Consider the following 24,280-nt stretch of genomic DNA (forward strand, 5'->3'; position numbering starts at 1 on the left):
TACAAAACTGCATATTCTTCTATTATTCTTTAAACCTTCATATCTTTTATAAATATCTTTATCTACTCAATTAAAAACAAAGGAAAAATAAGCATCAGCCTGCTAGTGACAAGCCAGGTGCAGCTGGGAATGGTAACAGACATTAACCCATGGTGTTGGGATGGGGTGAAGTCAAGCACTTGCCCCATCTCCCCGTGAGAATTCTGGGATGATCTTGATGGCAGAGCTAACTCAGTGAACTGGATTTCAGTCTTCATAAGCACATAGCAAGGCCGAAGGTTGCCTTTTTCTCCTACTCTAAATAGTTCATTGATCAGGCTTCAAGTGAGTAAAATTTCCCAGAGGCCTTAGTAGGAATTTAAGTGTGAAGAATACGATAGCTTCACCCCACATCTTCAGGGGCCTTCTTGCTTCTCATATTGAGATCTTGTGAGTTGATGCAGATGGTACAGAGAAGGGTCTCTATCCAGGTATGATAGTGTGGAACAGCAGTTAAAGAGAAGGGGTGGCATGAGAAGGGAAGGATTTTTGTGGTTGGTTTAGAAGCCCCTTGAAGACCTATCTAACCCTGAGACTCTGTTCTAGGGAGTGTTAGGAGTAGAGGTCCGTATAAACACATTTCATTCTCTTAATTTTGATTAGGTCTGGCCAAGAATTTTCTTCCTCTTCTGAGGCTGCTGGGTCTTTCACATCACGTCAGCTGCAAGGCTTAGTGCCTCACTGACTCTCCCCACACCCATATTCAACCCCCGCTGGATTCCCTGGGGCCACCTGCACAAAAATATATGCCTCTCAGATAATGGAAAATTTATTCTAAATGCTTATTTTAGATTGAGAAATATCCGTTCTCTCATGCCCATGTTGCTAATATGTCTGCTCTGATCTGTGGTTTTTGCAGAGCTGAAGGGTCATGCTGGCCCTCCCTCTGCCTTCAAACAGGACTGCTTTCTCCCATTTCTGATGACTTGTTTCATCTCATGGTGGGTGTTATGATGGGGAGAGGAAGGGTAAGGAGTGTGGTCCCTGGGACAAGAGGCATGAGCCCTGCCATTAAGGAGGACTCGATCCAACAGCAAACATTCAGAGGCAAGGACAACGGTTCTCATAAGGCCGCCTGGAGCTGACGAGAGATGCTATAGCCTCCATATGGCTCTTATTCCTGAGTCTCCTTAGGTTTCTCCAGCTATCAGATGCCTCCTGTCTCTAATTTCCTCACGATCAGTGGCTCAAGCTTTGGCCCTGAGCCTGAGCCCTGGGCTTACTGCTATGTCCTCTGGAAGTCAATTTTCTTCTTTCTTCTACTCTTTCCCAGGGGACTCTCTCTGCCTCATACTCAGATTTCCTCTGAGACTGATCAGCCTTAATCTTGCTGCAGAAACAGAGAGCTGAGACATGAGTCTAGAGAAATTTTCATACAAATTTGTGTGGGCTTTGGTTGGTTGGAGCCCACAAGGGACTAATCTGATATCTGATCAGGTGCCATTACCAATCCACTTCCCCCTTCGACAGTCTGGTCACTAGAAACATGGACGCCTTGGAACAGAATAGGGCAGGATGCGTGAATTCTCACTGTTGCTCTCCCAGTGACTCTCAAGCAATTCCCTGCCGCTTGTCCCCAGCTGCCTCATCAGTGAAATGAAGGGCTGTTGCACTGACCCTTCTCAGAGTGTCCTGAAGGCCAGAGGGATATCAGAAAATAATGTGCTTTGGAAGGTCTCTGAGCTCTATGGGGGAGTTCTTGAACAATTGAGAGTGTTACTATTTCACCCACCGTCCTAAGGATGTAGACGATGCTGGAGCCAACCTAGCCAAATCTGAATGATGAAAGCCAATCACAAAATTGAAAATAGGCCCCAGATGCAAGGAGATGAGACAGTTAGATTTACTTCCTCTTTTCTAATTTGAGAGGTTTCATGTTGAAGAAAATCAGTGCATTAGAGGCTGCAGGAGACCTAAACACAGTCACCATGAAGTTGGGCTCTGTCCTCACGGCTGGGGTCCTCTACTTTTCTCCTATGATGCTCTGGGCAGTACAGATGCTACTGGGTAAGTGATATGTTTGAACATTGGTGTGGGAATGGAGATATACCTGCCTTTGATCAATGGAAAGATACGTGGACTGATTTTGGCCCAAAGAAGCAATGTGCAGATAGGAAATGAAGGATAGAAATTAGAAAGTCTGGTGTGCAGGATTGAATGGCTCTTTCTGAACATAAAAATCTTCAAGCCTTTTCCATTCTAAAAGTCCCCTTGACTGTGATGCCCTATTGAGCTACCATCTCAACTCTTTTCCTTCTTTTTATCACATTTCTTGAAAGAGTAGTTTGCACTTGCTTTCTCCACTTCCTCACTTCTCACTAATACTTCAGTGTTTCCAGTCTGGCTTCCACTGGAATCAGTTTTGCCCAGGGGGCAATGACTTCTATATGGACTGCACCATGGCCCACCTTTTAATTCTTCTGCTGCTGGACTTCTCTGCTGCATTGGGCAGTGTTGGTCACTTATTCCTTCTCGGCATTCTCTGCTCGCCTGACTTCCATGTGCCGTTTTTTCCTTGCACTCCATGTACCTGTCTTTGTCCCTTCAGTGGCTTCTGTTCTCTTCCCCTTAAAGACTGGTGTTTTCTACTGTTGCATTCCTGCCTCCCTACCCTTCACTCTTTACAAAATTTCCTTAGTGAGTTCATTTATCTGTATCGTTTTTATCACTATGACTATGTACTTAAGAGTCCAAAGTCATATCTCCAACCCTAATTGTGCTTTTGAGTTTCACAGTCGAAGATCCAACTTTGCACAAGACATATCTACCTGCATGTTTCACAGGTATCTCAGCACAATATGACCAGAGCTGAACTCATCTGTCCTCCTAGCCCTTACCTCTCCTAATTTCATCTTTCACTGTGTCTGATCTCAATTCATGGCATCCACCTGGGCCTCCAGGCCAAAAACTTGGGAGAACACCTAGAGTCCTCCCTCTCCATCCTCTGCATATGATCAATCAGAAAGTTTGGCCAAATGTACTTTTTAAACTGTTCTTAGAGACAGTCCCTTCCTTGAAACAGAGCTAATAGTATGCTAGGAAAAGCTCTCACCATTGCGGACTTTGGATAGTCCAATAACTTCCTGACTAACCTCCATGTCTCAGCCTTGTGCCCTTGAAATGGATTCTGTGCTCTGCAGCCAATGCACACAAGGCCCACCATAGCCTATTTCCTATTTAACCTCTGCAGCCTCTGCTGTTAGCCTGTGAGCCCTGCATATTATGCTGTAATAAACCCCGACCTGCTTGTATTTATCCACTCACACGCCAGGTTATTACCTATCTTCAAGCTTCGCTCATACTGCTTACCTCTGCTTGAAATGAACTCTCTCCATGGCCCCTATTCCCTCTCACTCACAAACTTTTAGGCATCCCCCGGAGATTCTGCATAGGTGGCGTCTTCATCAGGGAAGCTTCTTTGACCCCTCCTTTCTGTCCTAATGGCTGCCTGTCATATGTCTTTGTTATTACTTTCCTCCTCATGCTGATATAATCTCTTCATATGACTGTGCTGTCCACTACACTGCGTTATTTGTAGACAGGGACAACGCTTTTGTTTTTGTTTTTTAACCTTGTCAAATTTGTGTTTGAATTTTTAGCATCTGCATTGTTCCCTGCACAAAAATTTTGTTGAATCATTTTATTGAACTCATAGAAACAGGACTGGGTGACTGTATGAAGATACAGCACTGGTATTGTGGCAAGAACTCCAGACACTGGTTTTAAGCTGTTCTTCTTCTATTAACTAGCTTTATGTCACCTTGGAAAATTCACTTTTCATATCTCTAATTCCATTTTCTTTTTTTTTAAAGATTTTATTTATTTGAGAGAAAGAGAGAGCACATGTGCACATGGGCACGAGTGGGAGGGCGGGGCAGAGGGAGAGGGAGAAGCCGACTTTCTGCTGTGCAGAGAGCCCAGGACCCTGGGATCATGACCTGAGCCGAAGGCAGATGCTTCACCAGCTGAGCCACCCAGGCACCCCTCTAATTCCATTTTCTTATTCATAAAATAAGACTAATACCTACCACATAATTTATTGAGTGAAAGTGCCTGGCAACCCACAAGTTCATGTTCAAAAAGGAATGGAGGCTGAGTCTAGTTGAATGATAGCAGAGGAACTGAAAAAGGTAGCAGCAGGGTGGTGAAGGGAGCTGAAGGAGGATTTAAAGAAAACACCTGGTACTGATGTAATGAGAATTGGGAAGTGGAAAGGGGCCTTGCTAGGGGAAGTTACAGGGTCAGAGAAGAGTTCTGGGTCTTTGGGAGTGGAAGGAAACAGAGGCAAGGAAGCCAGTAAAGAATGGAGAGAAGAATTGAGTGTATGTGAATGGCCATGGGACCAGAAGAAGGGGAGAGGGATTAAGGGACAAGAAGCAGTGATGAAAATGAGAAGAATGGAAATTAACTTTGCCTGAGTCAGTCATGGAGCTAGGAGATAGATTGAGGAGATACAATGAGAAATCCTTAACTCTAAGTTTTAACCTGGACGCAGAGAAAGAATTGTTCCATAGTTACCAGTACAGACTGGGAGCAGAGGTTTGGAGTGGAGAGAAGGACATAGGAAGGGCTCTACAGTTGCCATGGAAGGTTCAAGGGACAGAGGACATCAAGGCAGAGATGGCTGAAAAGTGAAGACCCGAAAGGAGGTAGCAAGGAAGGAGGAGACACCGCTAGGTACTGAAAGATAATTGGTAGATAATATATTCATGGATGAACAACCAAGGGAATTTTGAGAAAATGAAAATATGGAAGGAAACCCCCAAGGAAGGTCCAAGACCTACTGTTGATCAAATCTAAACAGTGAACACTGATTTTGGACCCAGACATACCTTTCTTTCTTGCTCCATTCCCTACTCCCTTTTGAAATTTTGGGTAAGTTGTCAAACTATCCTAAGCCTGTTTCTCATAGATTTATAAAATTGGGAGTGAAATCATATGCCTAGAAATCTCATCAAGATTAAGTAAAATCATGTGTAAAAGTGCCTAGTGGTGTGTGGCTTACGATAAACACCCCCTGGTGAGTGTTAAAATCTGACCATCTCCCTTTCCCTTGTGTCCTGTGTCTACCGGCTCTGGGGTCATCGTTGCCTTTGGCCTCTGGTTTCCTGCACCAGCAGCTGGATATCATGCTGGTGAGTTCACATTCTGCCATTCTCTCCCTGCCCTCTTCCCCATACCATGGTCCATTCACTGAGAGCACCTGAAAACCAGTGAATCAACTCAAAAGTATTGGGTCAAGAGACCCACATGGGTTTTGGCATATTCCCTTCTCACTCTAAAAAGGATGAGTCCACTGGAGATTCCCTTGTAGAGGGCAGTTTCTGTCTTCTTCCTCCAAGTCACAGCATTGTTTTCTGGTTCTCAAACCATGCCCTCCTCAGCTGCCGGTTTTGAGATGCTGCAATGTGAAGGACCGGTCAGGACCCAGGACAGCAGCTGCGATACCCAAGAGGACTTGACCAACCCAAGGGAAGTTGACTTCCAGGTCAAGGGCTACACTTTCAGTAAACCCTTCCATCTGATTGTGTCTTACGGTGAGGTCTGGGAAAGGACTGACTTGTATAGGCCTTCTCTGTCTCCCATTTCCCAAACCTGCCTGTTTAGCCCACCAGCCCACTCAGGAAGGCGCTCCCAGGAAACTGGCCATGGGATGAGACACAGTAGCTCCCCCTGCCCCTTATCCATGGGGGATATGTTCCAGAACCCCCAGTGGATACCTGAAACTGCAGGGAGTACAAAAGTCTAAATATATTAAGTTTTTTCTAAAGTATAAATTAGGCACAGTAAGAGATCAGTGAGAGATTACCAACAATACCTAATAACAAAATAGAATATTTATAACAATGTACTATGGTAAAAGTTATGAGAATGGTCTCTCCCTCTCCCAAAATACCTTATTGTACTAATACTTACCTATCTTGTGATGATGTGAGATGATAAAATGCCTACTTGATAAGATAAGTGAGGGGAATGACATAGGCATTGTGATGTAGTGTTAGGCTACTATTGATCTTCTGATGATATGTCAGAAGGAGGATCATTTGCTTCTGGACTGCAGTTGACCATGGAAAGCAAAACTGTGGATAATGGGGGATTACTGTGTCTTCTTCCCCATATTCAGCCCAAAAGCCAGGGTTCCCTCAGTCTTAGGCCTTAGAGAAGTTGTTCTACATTCCCAACTAGGGGCGAGAATTACCTGGACCCTCAGAGAAAGCTTAGGGGGAGTCTATATGGGTAGCACAGGGAACTCGCAAGGAAGGCAGTGGGTCACACTCAATTCTTGCTTTGGGCCACAGACTGGCTGATCCTCCAAGGTCCAGTCAGCCCTATATTTGAAGGAGACCCACTGATTCTACGCTGCCAGGCATGGCAAGACTGGCCACTGACCCAGGTGACCTTCTACCGAGATGGCTCAGCAATGGGTCCCCCTGGACCTAATAGGGAATTCTCCATCACTGTGGTGCGAGAGGCTGACAGTGGGCACTATCACTGCAGTGGCATCTTCAGGAGCCCTGGTCCCGGGAGCCCAGAAACAGCATCTCCCGTGGCTATCAAGGTCCAAGGTGAGAGCTGAAGGGAATGTCTTTGTGGCAGAAGCAGGTGGGGAGACACAGAGGGACCAAGACTGTCTTTCACTGGAGGTGGCAAGATCACCGAAGGCTAAGGAATGTGTTGCTGGCAAATGCCCAAGTTGGGCTTCAGGAGGGGCAGCATCTCAGCATTGCATTCTCAAGTCATTCAGCCCTCTACCCATTTAGTATGCTTCCCACAGCTCTATCCTACAGAGCCATGCTTCCCAATGTTCACTGATTGAGCGTCTGGACTATTGTCAGATTTGCCCATCTCTGGGTCTTTTCTAATCTTTTCTAGTTGAAGAGAGAGAAGATTTGAAAAGTTCAGATGCAGCTTTACTAAGAGTGTTCATTCCTGATGGAAATAGGGGGAGGAAAGTGTGGCTGGGTTCTTTACCTGGCATGGGTCCACCTGAATGTAGGATGGCTGAGCTCTTCTTTCTCACCTCTCTCTCCCTCAGAACTGTTTCCAGCCCCACTTCTCAGAGCCACCCCCTCAGCTGAGCCCAAAGAGGGGGACCCGGTGACCCTGAGCTGTCAGACAAAGCTGCCCCTGCAGAGGTCAACCGCCCGCCTCTTCTTCTCCTTCTACAAGGACAGCAGGACAGTGCGTGGCAGGGGCCTCTCCCCGGAATTCCAGATCCCCACAGCTTCAGAGGCACACTCTGGGTCCTACTGGTGTGAAGCAGTCACTGAGGACAACCAAGTTTGGAAACAGAGCTCCAAGCTGGAGATCCGGGTGCAGGGTAAGTTAGTGTGTATTTGTCTGGTGTGTATGAAAAGTGAGGGGAAGATTGGACCCATGAGCTGGGGTTTGGTATGGGCAAGTTAAGAAAGGACACAGAGGAGGCAAGAACAATAAGCCAGAGTCCCTAGGGATGGAAGAGAGCACAGATAGGGAACTTCTCCCTCAGACCACAGTGCACATCTCACCAAACCAAGAAAGACCCGAGCCAGCTCCACAGTTGCTGCCCCATAGACCTTATGCTCCCAACATGAACTCTGGGCATCTGCAGGAATATAGTATCTAGAGTGAAGATGAGGTAGTCTGGAGTTTATGTTCAGTTCAGGGACCCCCAATTAAAAAAGTATGCATTTGACCTGAAATAATATATCCAGAAGAGGTGGTATCCAGGGTAATGAGGGGGCTTGAAGCCATGTCATAAGAAAAATAATGGGAGGGGAGTGGAAGATACTCATCTTGAAGAGGAGGTGACCCAAGGGGCCAATGGAGGTGTCCTCAAAACACTGAAGGCTGGTACAAAGATGAGGAATTACACTAATGTCACAGACAGTGAAGATGTTGACCTAGGACCAGTTACCACATCCACACTACAGGGAATTAGGTTCTGCCTTGATAGAGTAAGAATTGGCTAATATCTATAGCCCTGTAATGATGAAGCCTCATCACTGAAGATTTTCAAACTGTGGTAGCCAAGCCTCAGATTCAAATTTCAACCATGAGGGAATCCTCAAACCTCTGCTGCCATTGGACTCCGTAGCCACTTTTCAGAAAACAAAGATAGATTGACCATAAATATGAGATTAGGGCCAGAGTCAGATTTCACTCTTATATGTGCCTCTTACCCCATAATGCAGGTCCCTCCAGCTCTACTGCATCCCCCACCTTGAATCCACCTCCTCGGAAATCAGCTGTTCCAGAATCTACTCCAACAGCCTCTCCTAGACTTCAGCCTCCACTGTCCACCCCTTCTAAGGATCCAGGCTTCTCTTCTCCTCTGCAGGTGCCAGACCCCCATCTGTATCACCAGATGGGCATTCTTCTCAAACAAATGCAGGATATGAGAGCTCTCCTTGGTCACCTGGTCATGGAGATGAGGGACTTATCTGCCCTCCTGAAGCTTGAGACCACAAAGGGTTCTGCCAAATATGAGTAAATAATTCATTTGCAGTATTGCTCAACTACTCCCAATAAATTCAACTTTTTCTACTTTTCCTCTCTCTGTCCTATATATACCCATGAATAGTCTTACAAATTGCCCAGTATTTTGTTAGAGTAACTGAGATGGATGAGTGTAAATAAATGTGCACAAAGTGATCCTCAGAATTTAACTATAATTTTATATTCTCTCATAACATGACATAACAACCCTGATCTCTCTAGACCAGGAGTTGCCTTCTTTTGCCCAGACCAGAATCTGGCGATTGAAAGAAAATCAATGAGATGGATTTAATGCAGCAGTCTCAATTGGAGGCAGTCCTGCCCCTCCACCAAAGGGGACATTTGGCAATGTCTAGAGACATTTTTGGTCTTCACATTGTGGGGTTGGTGCTACTGGAATCTAGTGAGTAGAAGCCAAGGATGCTGCTAAACATGAGGTAACACACGGACAGCCCCCACAACAAAGGATTATCTGGCCCAAAATGTCAGTAGTGCCGAGATTAAGAAACTTCAACCTTGTGGAAGTTAGGTGTTAGACTCTGGGGTGGACCTTTGCCTCTTCTACTTGCTGCCCCCTCCAGCATCATTCGGCAAATATTAATTACAAATTGGTATTTTGTTGGCCTCTACTACACATCAAAGTTTGTGCTGTGTTAAGTATACTCCTAAGATAGTGTCTCTGTCTATAGAGGGTATAGACTTTGGGATAGAGGAGCAGTAATAACCCTTTTCCATAAAGCAATAAAAGCAGGGTATGTAAAAATTTCCCACAGGATCCTACTAGACTCAGAAATATATATGATCAAGCATAACATTGCCAAAACAGCAATTATTGGTTTTAATATACTCGTCTCTGAGATATTTTTCTTTAAAGACGTACATAAGTCTGTTTTGGTACCATAATAATGCTTCCTTCTGTGTTTGGACTGCCATGTTTGGACTGACATTCATAGCCAATGAAAGACAGCTTGACAGACTCTACAGTAACCTTTGGTCAATGAGTTTGCACACCATTTTATAATGACCTCAGCCAGTGAGCATTCTACCATGTTATCCTAAATCATGTGGTATGATGTTATCCACCATATTCTTTCTTTGTGCCATTTATTCTGTGCAATACTGACCTACAGTGATTTACAAAAATATGCATGTGATGACATGCCACAAAGAAACAAAGGAATAGAATCATGCTGGATATTAAAACTTGAGTTTTATGGTGGTCCCTAATACGTTCAAGGGGAAGGATCAGGAGGCAGTTGGGAATTGGTAAAAGTCCATAAACATCTTTGCAGCCTGAGAGGATCAACTCACAACTGTGTGAATGGGAGTTGTAAGAAAGGATGACCAGAGGTATTTCATGACTTTGGTGAATTTGAAAACATGGAAGCTCAATTGCCAGAGGACCATGCTGGGTATACTTCTAAAGATACTCTGTTAGAACCATTCCACATGGAGTTGATTTCAGCTAGTGGTACCATTGTCATGAATGCATCCTGCAAGCTCTCATGCTGAACAAGGAATTCATGTACAGATTATAAAAGCTATCAGAGATCCAGGAAGGAAGTCATGGATGCAGCTAACTGAGATAAGTGTCAGCTCTGCACTCCTCATCCATGTGTCTCTATCATCACACTGCATCTGAATTTTTTATTATCTTATTTCTCTTCACTGGAGAGTGAGCCCTATGAGAGCTCCTTGAGTTCTTTGTGCCACATTGATTCTTTGGTTTGTAGTTTAATGAGGCATAGTTAAGCTCTAAAATTCTGTTTTGTTGAATTGAGTTGGGCCAGCATAAGGGAAGGTATCTTGAGGAAGATGGAAATGAAGCTGGACCTTAGAGGATGAGTGGCATGTCCAGCATCACCAAAATCTCCAGACTCTGCCCAGGGGACCCAGCCTAGTCAAGTACTTGGAAGTCTCAAGGAGAGGATCTTTCATCATCAGGGGTGAGGAAGGCAAAAAACAAAGCTGAAAGAATGTGGGGGAGGAGATTTTACTTGTCTCCATCGGCCCCTCTAGCCTGGGGAGTTTGGAGGGGGTGGGGAACATGAATTGTTACACGGGGTCAGGTTTATGGCCTGTACAGCTGAGGATTCTGTAATCCACAGAGGTCCCAGTGCACCATGTTAGATTTTGTTTCTGAAGCCAATGTTAGATAGCAAGCACATCCATTATCTTGTAAAGTTGAAGCCAACGCCTGGGTGTCTATGCCCCAAATAAATTTTAGTGTATGTGTCAGAAGACAAGTATAATCATGTTCATAATAGCACTACCTGTAAAAGCAAAATTTGGGGATCAATTCAGTTGTCCACCAACAGAAAAATGGATAAATTGTGCTGTTTTCACAGAGCAGAATACCATACAACAGTAAAAGTTAATAAACCATAGCTACAATGAAACAACATAAAAAATATCAGGAATATAACATTGAGGGGAAAAGGCAAATCCCAGAAGATATCACATAGTAAGAGGCCCTTTATACAAAGTTTAAAAACAAGTACAAGAATATGTTGTTTAGGCATTTACACATACGTAGGATAAACCTTCTTAAAAAGCATGAACATTGGAAACACCAAGGTCAGGATAATAGTTACCCTCGAGGGGCTGATTGGGAAGGACCACGAGGGAGGAACACATAAGTAGACATAAATTATTAGTAATTTTTAAAATCTCCTCTGAGTAGGAACTTAGGCTTCCTTTAAATACATATATTTCTCTAAATCTTCCAAATCCTGTGTGTTTTCTGCCTTTATCTTTTCTTAGAGGTAATAAAAGCCAAGTTTATTACCTACTATGTGGAGTTCTTTCCTTTATTGATCCTCAAGTAACCGTTCCAACCTGTTAAAGACTGCGCCAATGTACCCTCAGTACGGCTGGATTTGGTGAACCTTTGTTTGTTGACCTGAAAGTCATGACTGTGTGTGTTTCACACATTTTCCCCAGCCTTAATCAGGTCAGACAAAATAGCTAATTTTTTTCAATACTGAAGAAACTTCATTTAATTTGACATTTATGTACAGAGTATTGTGTTGTCAGAAAAAAAGAAGGTGTTATAGGAAAAAAAGAATATAAATTTAACATGATCTCTGCTCTCAAAGAAGAATTCAACTGAAGTTTATAAAGTCTAAGTTGATTGTGCTACATGTTCCTTTATTCTGTTATACGTCTGTGGGGGAAAGAAACAACAGCACAATGAAGGAAACAGTAAGCAGAATGAAAAGGGAACCTAGATATGGGAGAAAATATCTGCAAACCATATATCTGATAAGGCATTAACATCCAAAATATATAAGGGACTCCTAAAATTAAGTAGCAAAAAACCCCCAAATAACTTGATTTAAAAATGGGCAAAGGACCTGAATAGACATTTCTCAAAATAAAACCAACAAATGGGCATCAAGTATGTGAAACATCACCAGTCATCAGGGAAATGCAAATCAAAACCACTAGGAGATATCACCACACACCTGTGAGAATGGCTAGTATCAAAAAGACAAGAAGTAACAAGTGTTGATGAGAATGTGGAGGAAAGAGAGCCCTGTGCACTGCTGGTGGGAATGCAAACTCGTGCAGCCACTGTGCAAAACAGTATGGGGGTTCCTCAAAAAATTAAAAATAGTACTATCTTATGAGGGGCACCTGGGTGGCACAATGGGTTAAGCAGCCAACTCTTGATTTTGGCTCAGGCCATGATCTCAGGATCGTAAGATCGAGCCCCTTGTCGGGCTCTGCGCTCAGTGAAGAGTCTGCTTGAGATTCTCTCTCTCCCTCTCCCTCTGCCACTGCCCCTGCTCTCTCTCTCTCTCTCTTTCAAATAAAGAAAAAAACTTAAAAAAAAAAAAAAAAAGAACTGGGGCACCTGGGCGGCGCAGATGGTTAAGGGTCTGCTTTGGGCTCAGGTCATGATCTCCGGGTCCTGGGATCGACCTCCCTGCTCAGTGAGGAGTCTGCCTCTTCCTTCCTCTCTGCCCCTCCCTGCCCCCGACCTGTGCTCTCTCTCTCTCTCAAATGAATAAATAAAATCTTAAAAAAAAAAAAAAGAACTATCTTATGAACAGGAATCTCACTTCTGGGTATATATTCAAAGGAAATGAAGTCAGTATCTCAAAGAGATATCTGCACTCCCATGTTCGATGCAGCACTATTCACAATAGCCAAAGTATAGAAATAACCTCAATGCTAAATGTCTATCAAAAGATGAATGGATGAAGAAAATGTGAGATTTACGTATGTATGTGAAAATCCTGCCATTCACAACAACATGGATGAACTTGGAAGACATTCTGCTAAGCGAAATAAGCCAGATACAGAAAGACAAATATTGCATGATCTCATTTATGTGTGGAATCTAAAATAGTCAGATTCAGAAGTAGAGAAGAGAATGGTGGTTGTCAGAGGCTGGGAGAGAATGAGAGAGAGAGAGAAAGAGAGAGAATGAGGAATTGCTTCATGAGATTATAGAAACTGAGAAGTCCCATGATCTGGCATCTGCAAGCTGGAGACCCAGGAAAATATAATTCAGTCCGAGTCCAAAGGCCTGAGAAGCAGGAAAGCTGTTGGTGTAAATCCCAGTCCAAGGACCGGAGAAGATGAGATGAGATATCCCGGCTCAATCATAGATGCAGGGAAACAAAGGGGGGTGGGCAAATTCCTCTTCACTCTGGCTTTTGTTCTAAAAGAGAAAATAATACCTAGGACACAATACCGTTTATGTAAATCAATAACACGAGACATTTCTCAGGGGTAAACCCATGTGTGTGTACAGGCACATCCGGTAAGTGTCATGCTGGATGCGCGCTCGTGTGGAGCAGAGAAGGGTAGTGTGGATAGAGGTAAAAAAATAAGTAATAGAACTGGAGAGGGGACCTGAAGAGTCTGTAATGACAAACCGCTGTGAGCAGGAGAGACAGAGAGCACATTTGGGAGCGAGATGGACTCCTACTCACATCCCAGCTCTATCACTTTGGTTACTAATAATCATTCCTCAACGGCCCCTTGTCAGGATGAAACGCAAGAAGATGGTGTCTGCCGTGGGCTCGGGTGCCCCCTGCTCCAGCTCTCACAGAGACTGATCTAGCATCATTACAGTCAGCAGCGCCTGCGCGGTCATCATCCCTGAAAACATTTTAGTCACCTGACTTCTTAGCAGAAGATGGCATATCTTGCCCACTAAGTATGTGATGATAGGCTTCCAAGAATTGCTCAGGTAACAAACGATAATTGCTACATTTCTCTGCAATGCAAAGGGGTGAAGAATTAGAAATTCTGCGCGGCAAAGTCCTGGATGGAGAAAAAGTTCCAACTCGGGGAAAATGCAGAAGAAAGCCCAGAATGAGGAGGATACGTTGGGTGAGAGATTCTTCAAGCCGGATTCTGAGCACTGTATGATAGGAACCCTATCAATGAGTGTAGAGATTTTCAGGAAGACTATACACCTCATGCATATTTGGTGTAGTACGTTTTCTTGTGGAATCTGGTAAAGAGGCTGAGATCTGTGTTCTGAGTGATAAGAAGCCAAAATAGAGACTGCCTGTGCAGAGCAAGGGACCACTGACGGGTGCATCACATTCTTACCATAGAGGTGGTGACCTGGTGCAGAAGTCAGTCTCCTGGGGCATGATGTGGGGAGGCTGTGGATGATGTGAGAGGCCCACACTGGTCTTGGAGGGGTGTGGGGAAGCCTGGCAGCATTGTCTAGCCTGGACACCCCTAAAGCAGGCAGTTTATAAATCTCTGTTCCTATTATCTAGTTCCTCTCTCCCTCCCTCCCTCCTGAGCCCCTTATCAAGTACCTCCCTACTTTTCAGACCCATATGACTATCTGTCTTTTATCAAAACCTGCTCTCAAACAGGACCTGAAATGGCCAGCATACCTTAAATGACCAATCACATTTCCCTAAGAGGCATTTGCACTTTTAACAAAAACTAGCATATTAAAGGAAACTCTGAGGGAATTCTCAGAGTGGAGCTTTGGCCATGAGCAAGCAAGGGGGGGGGGGGGACTGTTTAAGAGAGTTGACAGTGTCTGATAGTCCTTTTCCTCCCTGCCAGAGGAAGGAGGTGCCCAGTACTGTACGACCACAGTTGAGGACAGGAGACGGTCCAAGGAGACATACCCTCAGGTTGGAAAATTCATTAAGTATTTACATGAGAATTCAGGTTCCCCATTGCATAGGGTATGATCACATGGCTCAAAAAGCACAAGAAGTAGAGCTGGGAGGTCAGATCTGAGAAGTTTCTGAGGGGCTGATGCAGTGACTTCTCTGCTCCAGGTAAGGAGTCCTGGCCCCGGGGCATGGCTGGAAGAGGCTTGCAGGGTTGGTTAGAGGGAAGGAAGGCACAAGCGAGTGGCGATGCCGTAGGAGGAGATCACTGGGGTGGGTAGAAAGCAATTTTCTCATTTCTGAGGGTTTTCAGGAAGGGAGAAAAAAGGGGTAACACATTGCATTTCCCTTCTTAATTGGAACTTTGGAAGACAGTGACACAGAAGGTGGTTGGCGAATCAGACGCTTCTGTCCAGCTCGTCTGTGGGAGGCTGCGAGCTCTGGGTGCAGGGAGCCCAGTGCCGACCTCCCAAGGCCTCACCATCAGGGAGTGAGCGGAATAAAGGCTGCAGGTAGACCGTGAGGACGTGGGGAGGTATTTTCCTCAAGGGAGGCTTACAGGGCCTGCTGGGAGGGAGGGAGGAGGTAGTGGAAGCCTGAAGGGGACCTGCGGCCATCTGAGGGTCTATGTGGCTTTCTTGGGCTGCAGAGGGCATAGGCTCTGCTCTGCATGCCTTCTCTACAGGCGTTGGGCTGGCCTGAGATGTGAGGTGGCTTCAGGGGTGGTAGGTGGGATGGTGCCTGGTGCCTGGGACACCTGAGGGCTGACATTTATCCAGCCCGTGTCCTGCTGTCTCCAGTCACCATCTTCAGGAATTAGGAATGGGTGGGAGAGAGCAGCAATGTCCCCCAGCGCTCAGTGGCCAGCTTCGGTCAGCCTTTCCAGTAGTAAGATAGAGACAATCATTGTATCTGTCTCCTTGGTTGCTGTGAGGATGAAAAATGAATTAGGACGTGTTGTTGAGGAAAAAAGAGAGCAGCAGTTGAACAAAGCGCTTAAAAATTTATTGCAGACATCGTCCCGCAGCTGCTGCAGGTGGGTCCGTCATGTGGGCACTGACAGCCCTTCTGCTCCTGGGTGAGTCCTCAGTGCGTCAACAGCGGTGTAAGGACTGGCTGCGGGGGAGAGTGGGGGCCAGAGTGTGTGGTGTGTGTGGGGGGGGATGGGGGGGGATATTCCTGGATTCCAAACAGCAGTTCACTATTTATTTTTCGAGGATAAAGAGGAGGTTTTCTCAGAGCCAGGGAAACTAAAAGCAGAAGGAAAACAGGTCTTGAGACCCCTGGAGTTTTTCCTACGGTGAAGAGGTCCCTTACTTTCCTCTCATCCCTGACATGACATTCTTCTTCAATTCTCGTTTTGCAGTTCCAAGCAGCGGGCGGGCTGGTGAGTCTTCCACATCCCTCAGCCCGATTTTCGACAACTTCCACACCAACCCCCCCTAAGTCCTCCCCACTTCCTGGCCGTTGCGGGACACTGTGTCTTCCCACGTTTCTCCTCAATCCCTGTGACTCAGTTTGCCTCTAAGCACTTCGAAATGGGTGCTGGTAGCTTGTAGTCCCATGTGGTGTGTCCTGCAACGGGGATGGGTTTAGTCATGTGGGCAGGGTCTTGGAAGTTGGAGTTTTCTCAGATTTGCCAACCTCAGGCCACATTCTAGGCACCTCACCTTGCTTCTCTTTCCCACATTGCCCCCTCTCACACATACCCCCAGCTACTCTGGAGAAGCCCATATTGTCTCTACACCCGCCCTGGACCACAATCTTCAAGGGGGAGCGGGTGATCTTGCGCTGTGATGGGTACCACCCTCCGCTGCTGGACCTCCGGCCCATCAGCACTCTCTGGTACCTGGGCCACCTCCTTCTGCCCTCTCACAAGAAGAGCATCGAGGTGCAGACACCAGGGGTTTATCGATGCCAGACACGGGGAGCACCTGTCAGTGACCCCATCCACCTCTCTGTTTCCAATGGTGAGTGTTTGAGCATGGGGGCAAGGGTTCCACACATCTCCTCTGGTCATACTGGCCCTCCAGTGAGAGAGGACACCAGGCCACTCCCACTGGGGCAGAAAATGGGGACTATCTTGGGTCTCTTGAGCAGGCGGCGCCCTGCACGGCACTATGTGAGAGATGCGGTAAGGCTTGTCTGACCCCAAAGGTCCCCTCACCCCTCTGCCCAAGAGGGAGGCAATAAACATTTGTGCTTATTTATGAGACTAGCTCAGAAGGGCAGAGGCTCTGAAGACCCGGGATACTGGACAGGGAACTTTGGGGGGAGGGGTCAGGGAAGGAAAGGGCAGAGCGAGGTGGGGGTGGGGTGGGGAGTGAGGGTCCCCGTGCAGGCTGCGTGCAGCTGGGAGAATTACTCCTGATTGAACAGCACGATGTTTCTCTGTGCTTCCCAGCAGTAAAATAGGGACAATAGTTGTATCTGTCTCTTTGGCTGTTGTGAGGATGAAAAATGAATTATGACACACTCTTAAGGATAAAAGGGAGCAGCAGTGGAACAAAGCACTTAAAAGTCTATTGCAGACATACACATGTGTACATAAGGCTCAATTCAGAAACTGACTTCTCGGGGTTACTTAAAGGGTTGCAAAGCAGGGTAAGAAAATAGCAATAATTTGTTCTTTAGAGTACAGGGGTGGCTACTTTGTAGTAAGTATTATGTCATCTTAGCCTGATAGGCCACAATTTGTATTCAGAATTCAAAGATCATCACTTAGTATCTACACACACTTCATGTCTATACTCTGTGGTTTGTTGTTTGGAAATTGATAGTTCAGATAAGATACTGGCCATGAGAGAAGGTGGTTACTGATTGTGGAATAGAGTGGTCTACGGATTGTGGCTGTTACTTGCAGAATTCTTTCTCAAAGTAAAACTCCTCAAATGGCATCCAGAACGTATTAGGGTTATATAAGCATCAGGAATGATGACGATGGTGATCGGCAAATTTGGGGTGCTGTGGGCAGTACCTAAGGCTGTCCTGCCGGGTTGGGGAAGTTTTCTGGGGGACAAAAGATCTAAGGCTAGACCTGCAGGACAAGTAGGTCTCAACTAAAACCTGTGTGTGGGGGGATCTTCTTGACTGGTACAAAGGCCCTGGGCTCAGAGCAGGGCCAGTGCTCCCAATATGTATGCTGGGCGTGGCTGGACTTAGCCTGCATTAGGAGGGGGAGGTGGGGACAGTGAGGGAGACACTGGACAGGCGACAATACTGAGATGGTGCTGGAAAGGTAAACAGGGCCCAGGTGAAGAAGGCCCCTAGGGCATCCTGAGGAGCGTAAACTTGATTCTGATGGCCATTACTTTTTTTTTTTTAAGATTTTATTTATTTATTTGACAGAGAGAGACACAGCGAGAGAGGGAACACAAGCAAGGGGGAGTGGGAGAGGGAGAAGCAGGCTTCCCGCCCAGCAGGGAGCCCGATGTGGGGCTCGATGTGGGGCTCGATGTGGGGCTCGATGTGTGGGGCTCGATGTGGGGCTCGATCCCAGGACCCTGGGACGACGACCAGAGCGGAAGCAGACGCTTAACGACGGAGCCACCCAGGCGCCCCTGATGGCCATTACTTTTTGATGAGGCTGGAACCTAGAACCAGGCATCTTTGCCTTCCTAATCCCTAAGGAAAGACGGACCCGTTGGCTTTCCTCTCCCCTCGCCTCCCAAGGCATCCAGCTCTGAGGCTCCTGGGGCGCCTGCCTGCCGCGTATTAAGTGGGGAGGAGGCGAGCCACTCTGCGGGGACAGGGAGCAGGGAGAGGAAAGGGAGACCCCCAGGGCTGGACTTCTCTTGGAGTCAGGCCTGTCGGTGGTTACTGTCGTAGACTGGCTGATCCTGCAAGTGCCCTACGCTGCGGTGTTCGAGGGCGAGCCGCTGGTCTTGCGCTGCCGCGGCTGGTACGACAAGGTGGTCTACAAGCTTCACTACTACCACGACAGCAAGGCGGTGCGCTACTTCCACTCCAGCGTCAACTACACGGTGCCGCAGGCGCGCGCCGGCGACAGCGGGCGCTACCAGTGCTCTGGCACCATGCGTATCCCGGTGGAGAGCGCGCCCATGTTCTCCGCTAAGGTGGCCGTGACCGTGCAAGGTGGGGGACACCTGGGGCCCGGGAGGGAGGCCAACGAGCGCTGGGAAATTCTGGGACAGGGACCAAGGCGGGCAGGGAGGGCGGAGGTTCAAGTAGCTGCCGCACAGCAGATTTCTCCCCTAGTCCACATAAGCTTTCGCCTCTCCTCTTAGTGAAGGTGCCCCTGATGCTCAGCCTGCGTGGGGACGAGTGTCCCTTCCCTCCCGCACACCTCCGGCTTCTTACTCCGGATGGGAACTCCATATAGGGGGCAGCTCTATCCAAGTCCCAGCCAGAAGGCGCGGCAGTGGTAGGGGTCGCTGTGCGAGTGGGGTGAGGGAACGGCTCCGAGCATCCCGCGTGGCGGACGCGGCCATCCCCTCTAGCCCGGGGACCCAAACTGGGTGTCAGTCGGGAAGTGACAGGAAGCGTCTGGCCCCGTCTGCCCCCACATCCCTGCAAACTTTCCCTGTCCTTCGAGGCCTCGGCCCCCTGCCCCACACTTCAGAAGGCTTTCCTCCCTCCCTCTGCGCGCACACACAGCCTCCTCTCACCCGAGGAGCCCTCGAGGGAAGCCCAAAGGGCAGAGGGGTCGCGGGGCCGTGGACACGCGGGACCTCGTCCCCTGGGACCCCTGCGCCAGCCCACCGTGCACCCTCAGCCCCCGGAACCCCTCTCCGCAGAGCTGTTCCCGGCGCCGGTGCTGAGGGTGATGGGCCGGGCGGAGGCCCGCGGCGGGGTGGCCGTGCGCTGCGAGACCCGCCCGCACCCGCAGAAGCGCGACACGCCGCTGCAGTTCGCCTTCTACAAGTACAGTCGCCTGGTGCGCCGCTTCGACTGGGGCGCGGAGTACACGGTCCCCGAGCCGGAGGTCGAGGAGCTCGAGTCGTACTGGTGCGAGGCCGCTACCGCCACGCGGAGCGTCCGGAAACGCAGCCCTTGGCTGCAGCTCCCCGGCCGTGGTGAGTGACCGCACCCTTCCGGGACGTTCCCCCCCCCAACCCATCCCACCACCCCGCCCCCGCCCCGGGCGGGCAGCCCCGCCTCCGCCTCCGCACCCGGAGCCTCCCTAGCGCCACTTGGCCCTTGCAGCTCACCATCTCCGCCCTCCTCACTCCTCCCCTCCAAGTTCGCTCCGCCCCACCTCCTCCCCGCCTACCTCTCACCCCTCCCCCTCCCCCTCCTCTCTCCTTTCCATCCCTTCCCTCCTCCCACCCCTCGCTCCTCTCCACCCCATCCCCTCTGCCTTCCTCACCCATCCCCCTTCCTCCCTCCTCTCCACCCCATTCCTGCCTCTTCACTCCTCCTTCACCCCTTCACTCCATCCCGGGCCTCCTTACTCCTCTCTGGCCCGTGTGCCCCGCTTCCCGCGAAAGCCGTGTGAGAGCGGTGTGCTGCGTTCGCAGGTTCTCCGCTGGACTTGGCGTCCACCACCGCCCCAGTCCCACAGGCCACGGCGTTGGCGCCGGGGAACCAGCCGCTTTCCTTCAGAAAGCCCCCGGGGTCCAGATCGGCCCTCTTGGTCACCTCCGTCCCCAGCACCACCTCATCGGGGCTGCAGTTCCCCGCGGGCCAAGCCCCCACTGCTGGGCCACCGGCCTGCGCCCCGCCGACGCCCCTGGAACAATCCGCTGGAGCCCTGAAACCCGACGTGGACCTTCTGCTCCAAGAAATGCAGCTGCTCAAGGGCCTTCTGAGCCGGGTAGTCCTGGAGTTAAAGGAGCCCCAGGCCTTCCCAGAGCACAGGGAACCGCTCGGGACCCCCACTTCCCACTTTGCTGTGAGCCCGGGAACCCGAGAGACCACTATTGTGGAGAGCTGAGGGGGCGGGGGCGCTACTGTCCCCTCTCCAGGCTCCTCCTTCTCCAGGCTCCCCTGCTTCCCACCCGCAGAGACCTCGCGGTCTCTTGTTTGGCGGTGGTGTTACAGAAGCACCATAAAGTGTGGTGGCTGACGATCTCGGTGTCGCAGTGTACTTGAGCAGTCTGTAAGCACGGGGCCTTTCTTCTGATCTCTTCCTCCCCTCACAGGACTCCCCTTCTGTTACTTTCTACTTGTTTTTGAAGTTTCTGTTTGCAAGTTTATTTAGTCATACTTAGCTTTTCACAGATGCCCAGTACACGTTTCAGCACAGGAAATAGATGGGTGTTTAAGGTCATTGAGATAATGAGCCCTTTGGCTCCTCTTGACCCCGGGTAGCTGGACAGAGGGATGGGCTCTGGCCAGGCTTACTTCAGCTATAACTTAAACAAGTGGTATTATTTGCATTCAGAAATTTCTTTGAAGGAAGTTTTAAGACAAATGCTTAAAATTGCGGAATTCTAGTTTTTTGCATTTTTTTTTTACTTCCCTAAGAGCCACTTCAACCCTAACATACCTAGACACACATGACCTGATCCATATCCCATCTTGCATGGTGACTTTACTGTTACTTGAAGGAAAAAAGCAAGACACTGTGTCAATTGCGATCTCAGGGATATGTTCAGTACAAGCCCCATTTTCATGAGTTCCCCCATCTGCCTGCTAGAGCCATTCATTCTCTGCAGGGCTGGTGACTTATTCCCAGAAGGTCACTGGGTCCGTACCCTTCAACAAGTAAGCAGCACTGTTAAGGCTAAGAACTGCTGACAATTCTACCCTCCCATCTTTCACTTTTACTTGAACTTGTCACAACCCAATTTCCCCTTTAGTTTTGAGTAATCAACCAGAATGACATCAACATCCTTCATCATATTCTTCTTAGTATGATTCATCACCATATTATTACAAAGTCACTGAAATTATGCAGGAAGAGAGACAGGCAGGTACACACATAAATTACAATGCAATGTGATAGGTGCTCTCTGAAACACTAGGGAAATTCAGAGAAGGAAGCTGAATCTTGAAAGAAGAGTAAGATTTCAAGCGGAGATGTGAAAAAGGTTGAGAGTAGGGTGAGTAGGCTGTGGAAACAAACACATGGAGACTTGAAAGATCCTAGTGTGTTTGTAGGGCTGCAAATAATTGAGAGGGGTTGGAGAATTGGGTGTGTTTCTGTGTGGGGAGGTGAATTTTAGGGACAAGATGACAGGACATGAACATGGAGAAGTAAAAGGGGGTCAGAACCTGAAAGTCTTGTTAAGAAGTCCTTCAACCTGTTGGATATTTGGGATGGGTATTTGGAAGCATTCTTTACTGAAAGCATCAATAAACCTTATTGGAGGAGATGCCAATTTAAAATCAGAAAAGAAGAATCAATTAAACTGATCTCAGTGGACACTTGCTTGTTCCTGAGAAGGCATGTCCAGGCCCCTATAATCCAGTACTGGGTTCTGGTTTACAAGAATCCCTGTGGTTCTGATTTCCGGCTTTCTAATGCAAGCTCATCTCTCTTCTCAGAACTCTCCTAGAGGATGACTTCCCTGGCTAACCCCACGCTACTCCAGGGGCGAGGGTCCTTCCTCCTTTTGATTTTGTTCACCTGAAGTCTCTGCCATCTCCGAATTAGATAGGAAGTGACCAGTTTCAGTGCCAAGAAGCTTAGGAATCAAAGGATCTCAGGTCAAAAACCCCCAAAACCAAAGAAATCAGTTGACCATTTTTCAAGAGAGAAAAAAAATGAAATAGCCACTGCCAAGAGAGCTAGTATGGCAGTGTCTCCTTCACTAACATCCTGTTAGCAACCACAATACCCTTCTTCTTGTCCTGCCACCGATCTCCCTTTTGCACTAGAGATGTGGGAGATGGGGAAGAAGAAGACTTAAGCATGAGAACGGAACTCATTCATGATGCAGCTTCTCTCTCTCTCTGTCTCTCTGTGTCTCGCCAGGGGTGGGAGGGATTGACTCATATGTCCTCTAGAACACTGTTTTAAGCCCCCAGCTCCCATAGATCATCCCCTACAATACCTGTTAATGATCTCCAGGAAGGCCTACACTACGAAAATAGCAGGAAATATTAGACAGGCAACTTACTGGCCATGCCCCTCTGGGGGAAAAAATGACCTCATTCAGCTTCCGACTGAGGTTCCAATATGCATTTGGGAGAGCTTAGAGCTCATTCCAAAGCAAAAACAGTAGCAAAACATGCTGGAGAAGCCTGGGGAGGAAGTTGCTTCTCTCTGGTTCCCGGATCAGTTCAGTGCCTCAGACTCAGGTCTCTAGACCTTAACCCAGATTCCAGACAAGGAAACCAAATGTCTGCTCTCAGAGAGCAGAGATGATCCCAGCAAGTTGTTCCAGTTGGGTCTCAGCCTCCCTGAGTCTCAGTTTCTTATCTCGTCTCAACTCTATGGAAAGGGGGAGCTCTTTGGGTTCTACACTGATGAGTTTTTCTCTAAGAGATTGGATCAAATCCTCTGGTTAAAGTCCAAACTCCCTATAGTGGCCTATGGAGCCCATTCACCCTGTACTGCAGTCACACTGACCACTTGCTCTCTCCCCAACACGCCAGCCCCTTGCCCACCACTGTACCTTGGCATATACTCTTGCCTCAACCCCGATGGGGGTCTGCTCAGGCAAAATGAGGGAAATAAGAGAAACCTTACAGATATACACAGACAAGTAAATGGATTCTTTCATTACTAGAATTTTTAAGACAGAGGATGCTAAGATGCTTAGAAGCACAGGGGAGGGACACTAAGACCAAAGTGGGGGTTCACAAATCATTCCTGGAGAGATGACATCTGCCAGTCCCTATTGACAGAGTACTAGATGATTCTAAACATTTGCTGTTTTACTTTATGCTGCAGTGACTATCCTTACCCCTATGTCTTTATTTTTTTCAAAGATTTATTTATTTTTTTTATTTATTTGAGAGAGAGAGAGAGAACACGCTCCGGGGGAGGAACAGAGGGAGAGGGAGAGAGACTCCTCAAGCAGACTCCCCAGTGAGCGCAGAGCCCTACATGGCTTGATCCAGTGACCCTGAGATCATCACCTGAGCGGAAATCAAGAGTCGGACGCTTAACCGACTCAGCCACCTAGGTGCCCCACCCCTACATCTTTACACATGTCTTTGAATATATCTGTGGGATAAACTCTTGGAAGTAGAATTGCTGGATTTTATATTATATTTTAATAGATGTTGTCAAATTATCCTTTAAAGAGATTGTAGCAATTCAAACTTCCACTAGATATATATGAGAGGGCTTATCCCTCCTACCCTAGTCAAGAGAGCACACCATCATGCTTCTATTTCTTAATTAGACCCAGAGAACCTCTTAACTCTTAATCCACTATTTAATGTTCCCATTGGATCCTGAACCATTACTAACCTAGTGTCATTGTAGTGGCTGAGCGGTTCGGTCCCTCTGGAGTCAATGCCCCTATTTGTAATGTTGCCCCACCCATCTTCTGAATTACATGATGGCTGGTCCATAGTTAACTAAGGGAAATGCACTCCTGACCATACTTACTTATTAAATGCAGACTTTCTGCCAAGTAGAGCTCTTATTTCCAGCATATGCTACAGTTAGCCCATATTGGGTTAGCTCATTCCCCAGTCACCACACCTGCAAAGATAATTGGTTTCAATGCTTGATATCCTCCTCATCATAATAAGAGGCCTCATATAATTGTATATCCCTGATCCAGCTATATCTAAGT

At 47.7% G+C, this 24,280-nt stretch overlaps 2 protein-coding genes across 6 annotated transcripts; both read left to right on the plus strand.

The window, feature by feature from the left end:
- Positions 1-1,913: 1,913 nt before the first annotated feature.
- Positions 1,914-8,640, plus strand: FCRLA (Fc receptor like A). Of its 3 annotated transcripts, none has more exons than XM_027609970.1 (6): positions 1,914-2,046; positions 5,157-5,174; positions 5,424-5,576; positions 6,339-6,605; positions 7,076-7,360; positions 8,214-8,637. In XM_027609970.1, exons 1-6 carry the CDS (start codon positions 1,914-1,916, stop codon positions 8,510-8,512), a joined length of 1,155 nt encoding a protein of 384 aa, XP_027465771.1. In that variant the 3' UTR covers positions 8,513-8,637. The 3 variants fall into 3 exon arrangements, with proteins under 3 accessions (XP_027465771.1, XP_027465773.1, XP_027465772.2); XM_027609971.2 differs by having other exon boundaries at positions 1,930-2,046; positions 5,160-5,174; positions 8,214-8,640; XM_027609972.1 differs by lacking the exon at positions 6,339-6,605 and having other exon boundaries at positions 8,214-8,640.
- A 7,028-nt stretch (positions 8,641-15,668) lies between these two features.
- Positions 15,669-20,517, plus strand: FCRLB (Fc receptor like B). 3 transcript variants are annotated; one of them, XM_027613450.2, is made up of 6 exons: positions 15,669-15,699; positions 15,988-16,008; positions 16,337-16,591; positions 18,450-18,716; positions 19,379-19,657; positions 20,102-20,517. In XM_027613450.2, exons 1-6 carry the CDS (start codon positions 15,669-15,671, stop codon positions 20,515-20,517), a joined length of 1,269 nt encoding a protein of 422 aa, XP_027469251.2. The 3 variants fall into 3 exon arrangements, with proteins under 3 accessions (XP_027469251.2, XP_027469252.2, XP_027469253.2); XM_027613451.2 differs by having other exon boundaries at positions 19,512-19,657; positions 20,102-20,338; XM_027613452.2 differs by lacking the exon at positions 15,988-16,008 and having other exon boundaries at positions 19,512-19,657; positions 20,102-20,338.
- Positions 20,518-24,280: the final 3,763 nt, after the last annotated feature.

Source organism: Zalophus californianus, chromosome 10 (genome assembly GCF_009762305.2).
Source record: "Zalophus californianus isolate mZalCal1 chromosome 10, mZalCal1.pri.v2, whole genome shotgun sequence".
In the NCBI taxonomy this organism is placed as follows: Eukaryota; Metazoa; Chordata; class Mammalia; order Carnivora; family Otariidae; genus Zalophus; species Zalophus californianus.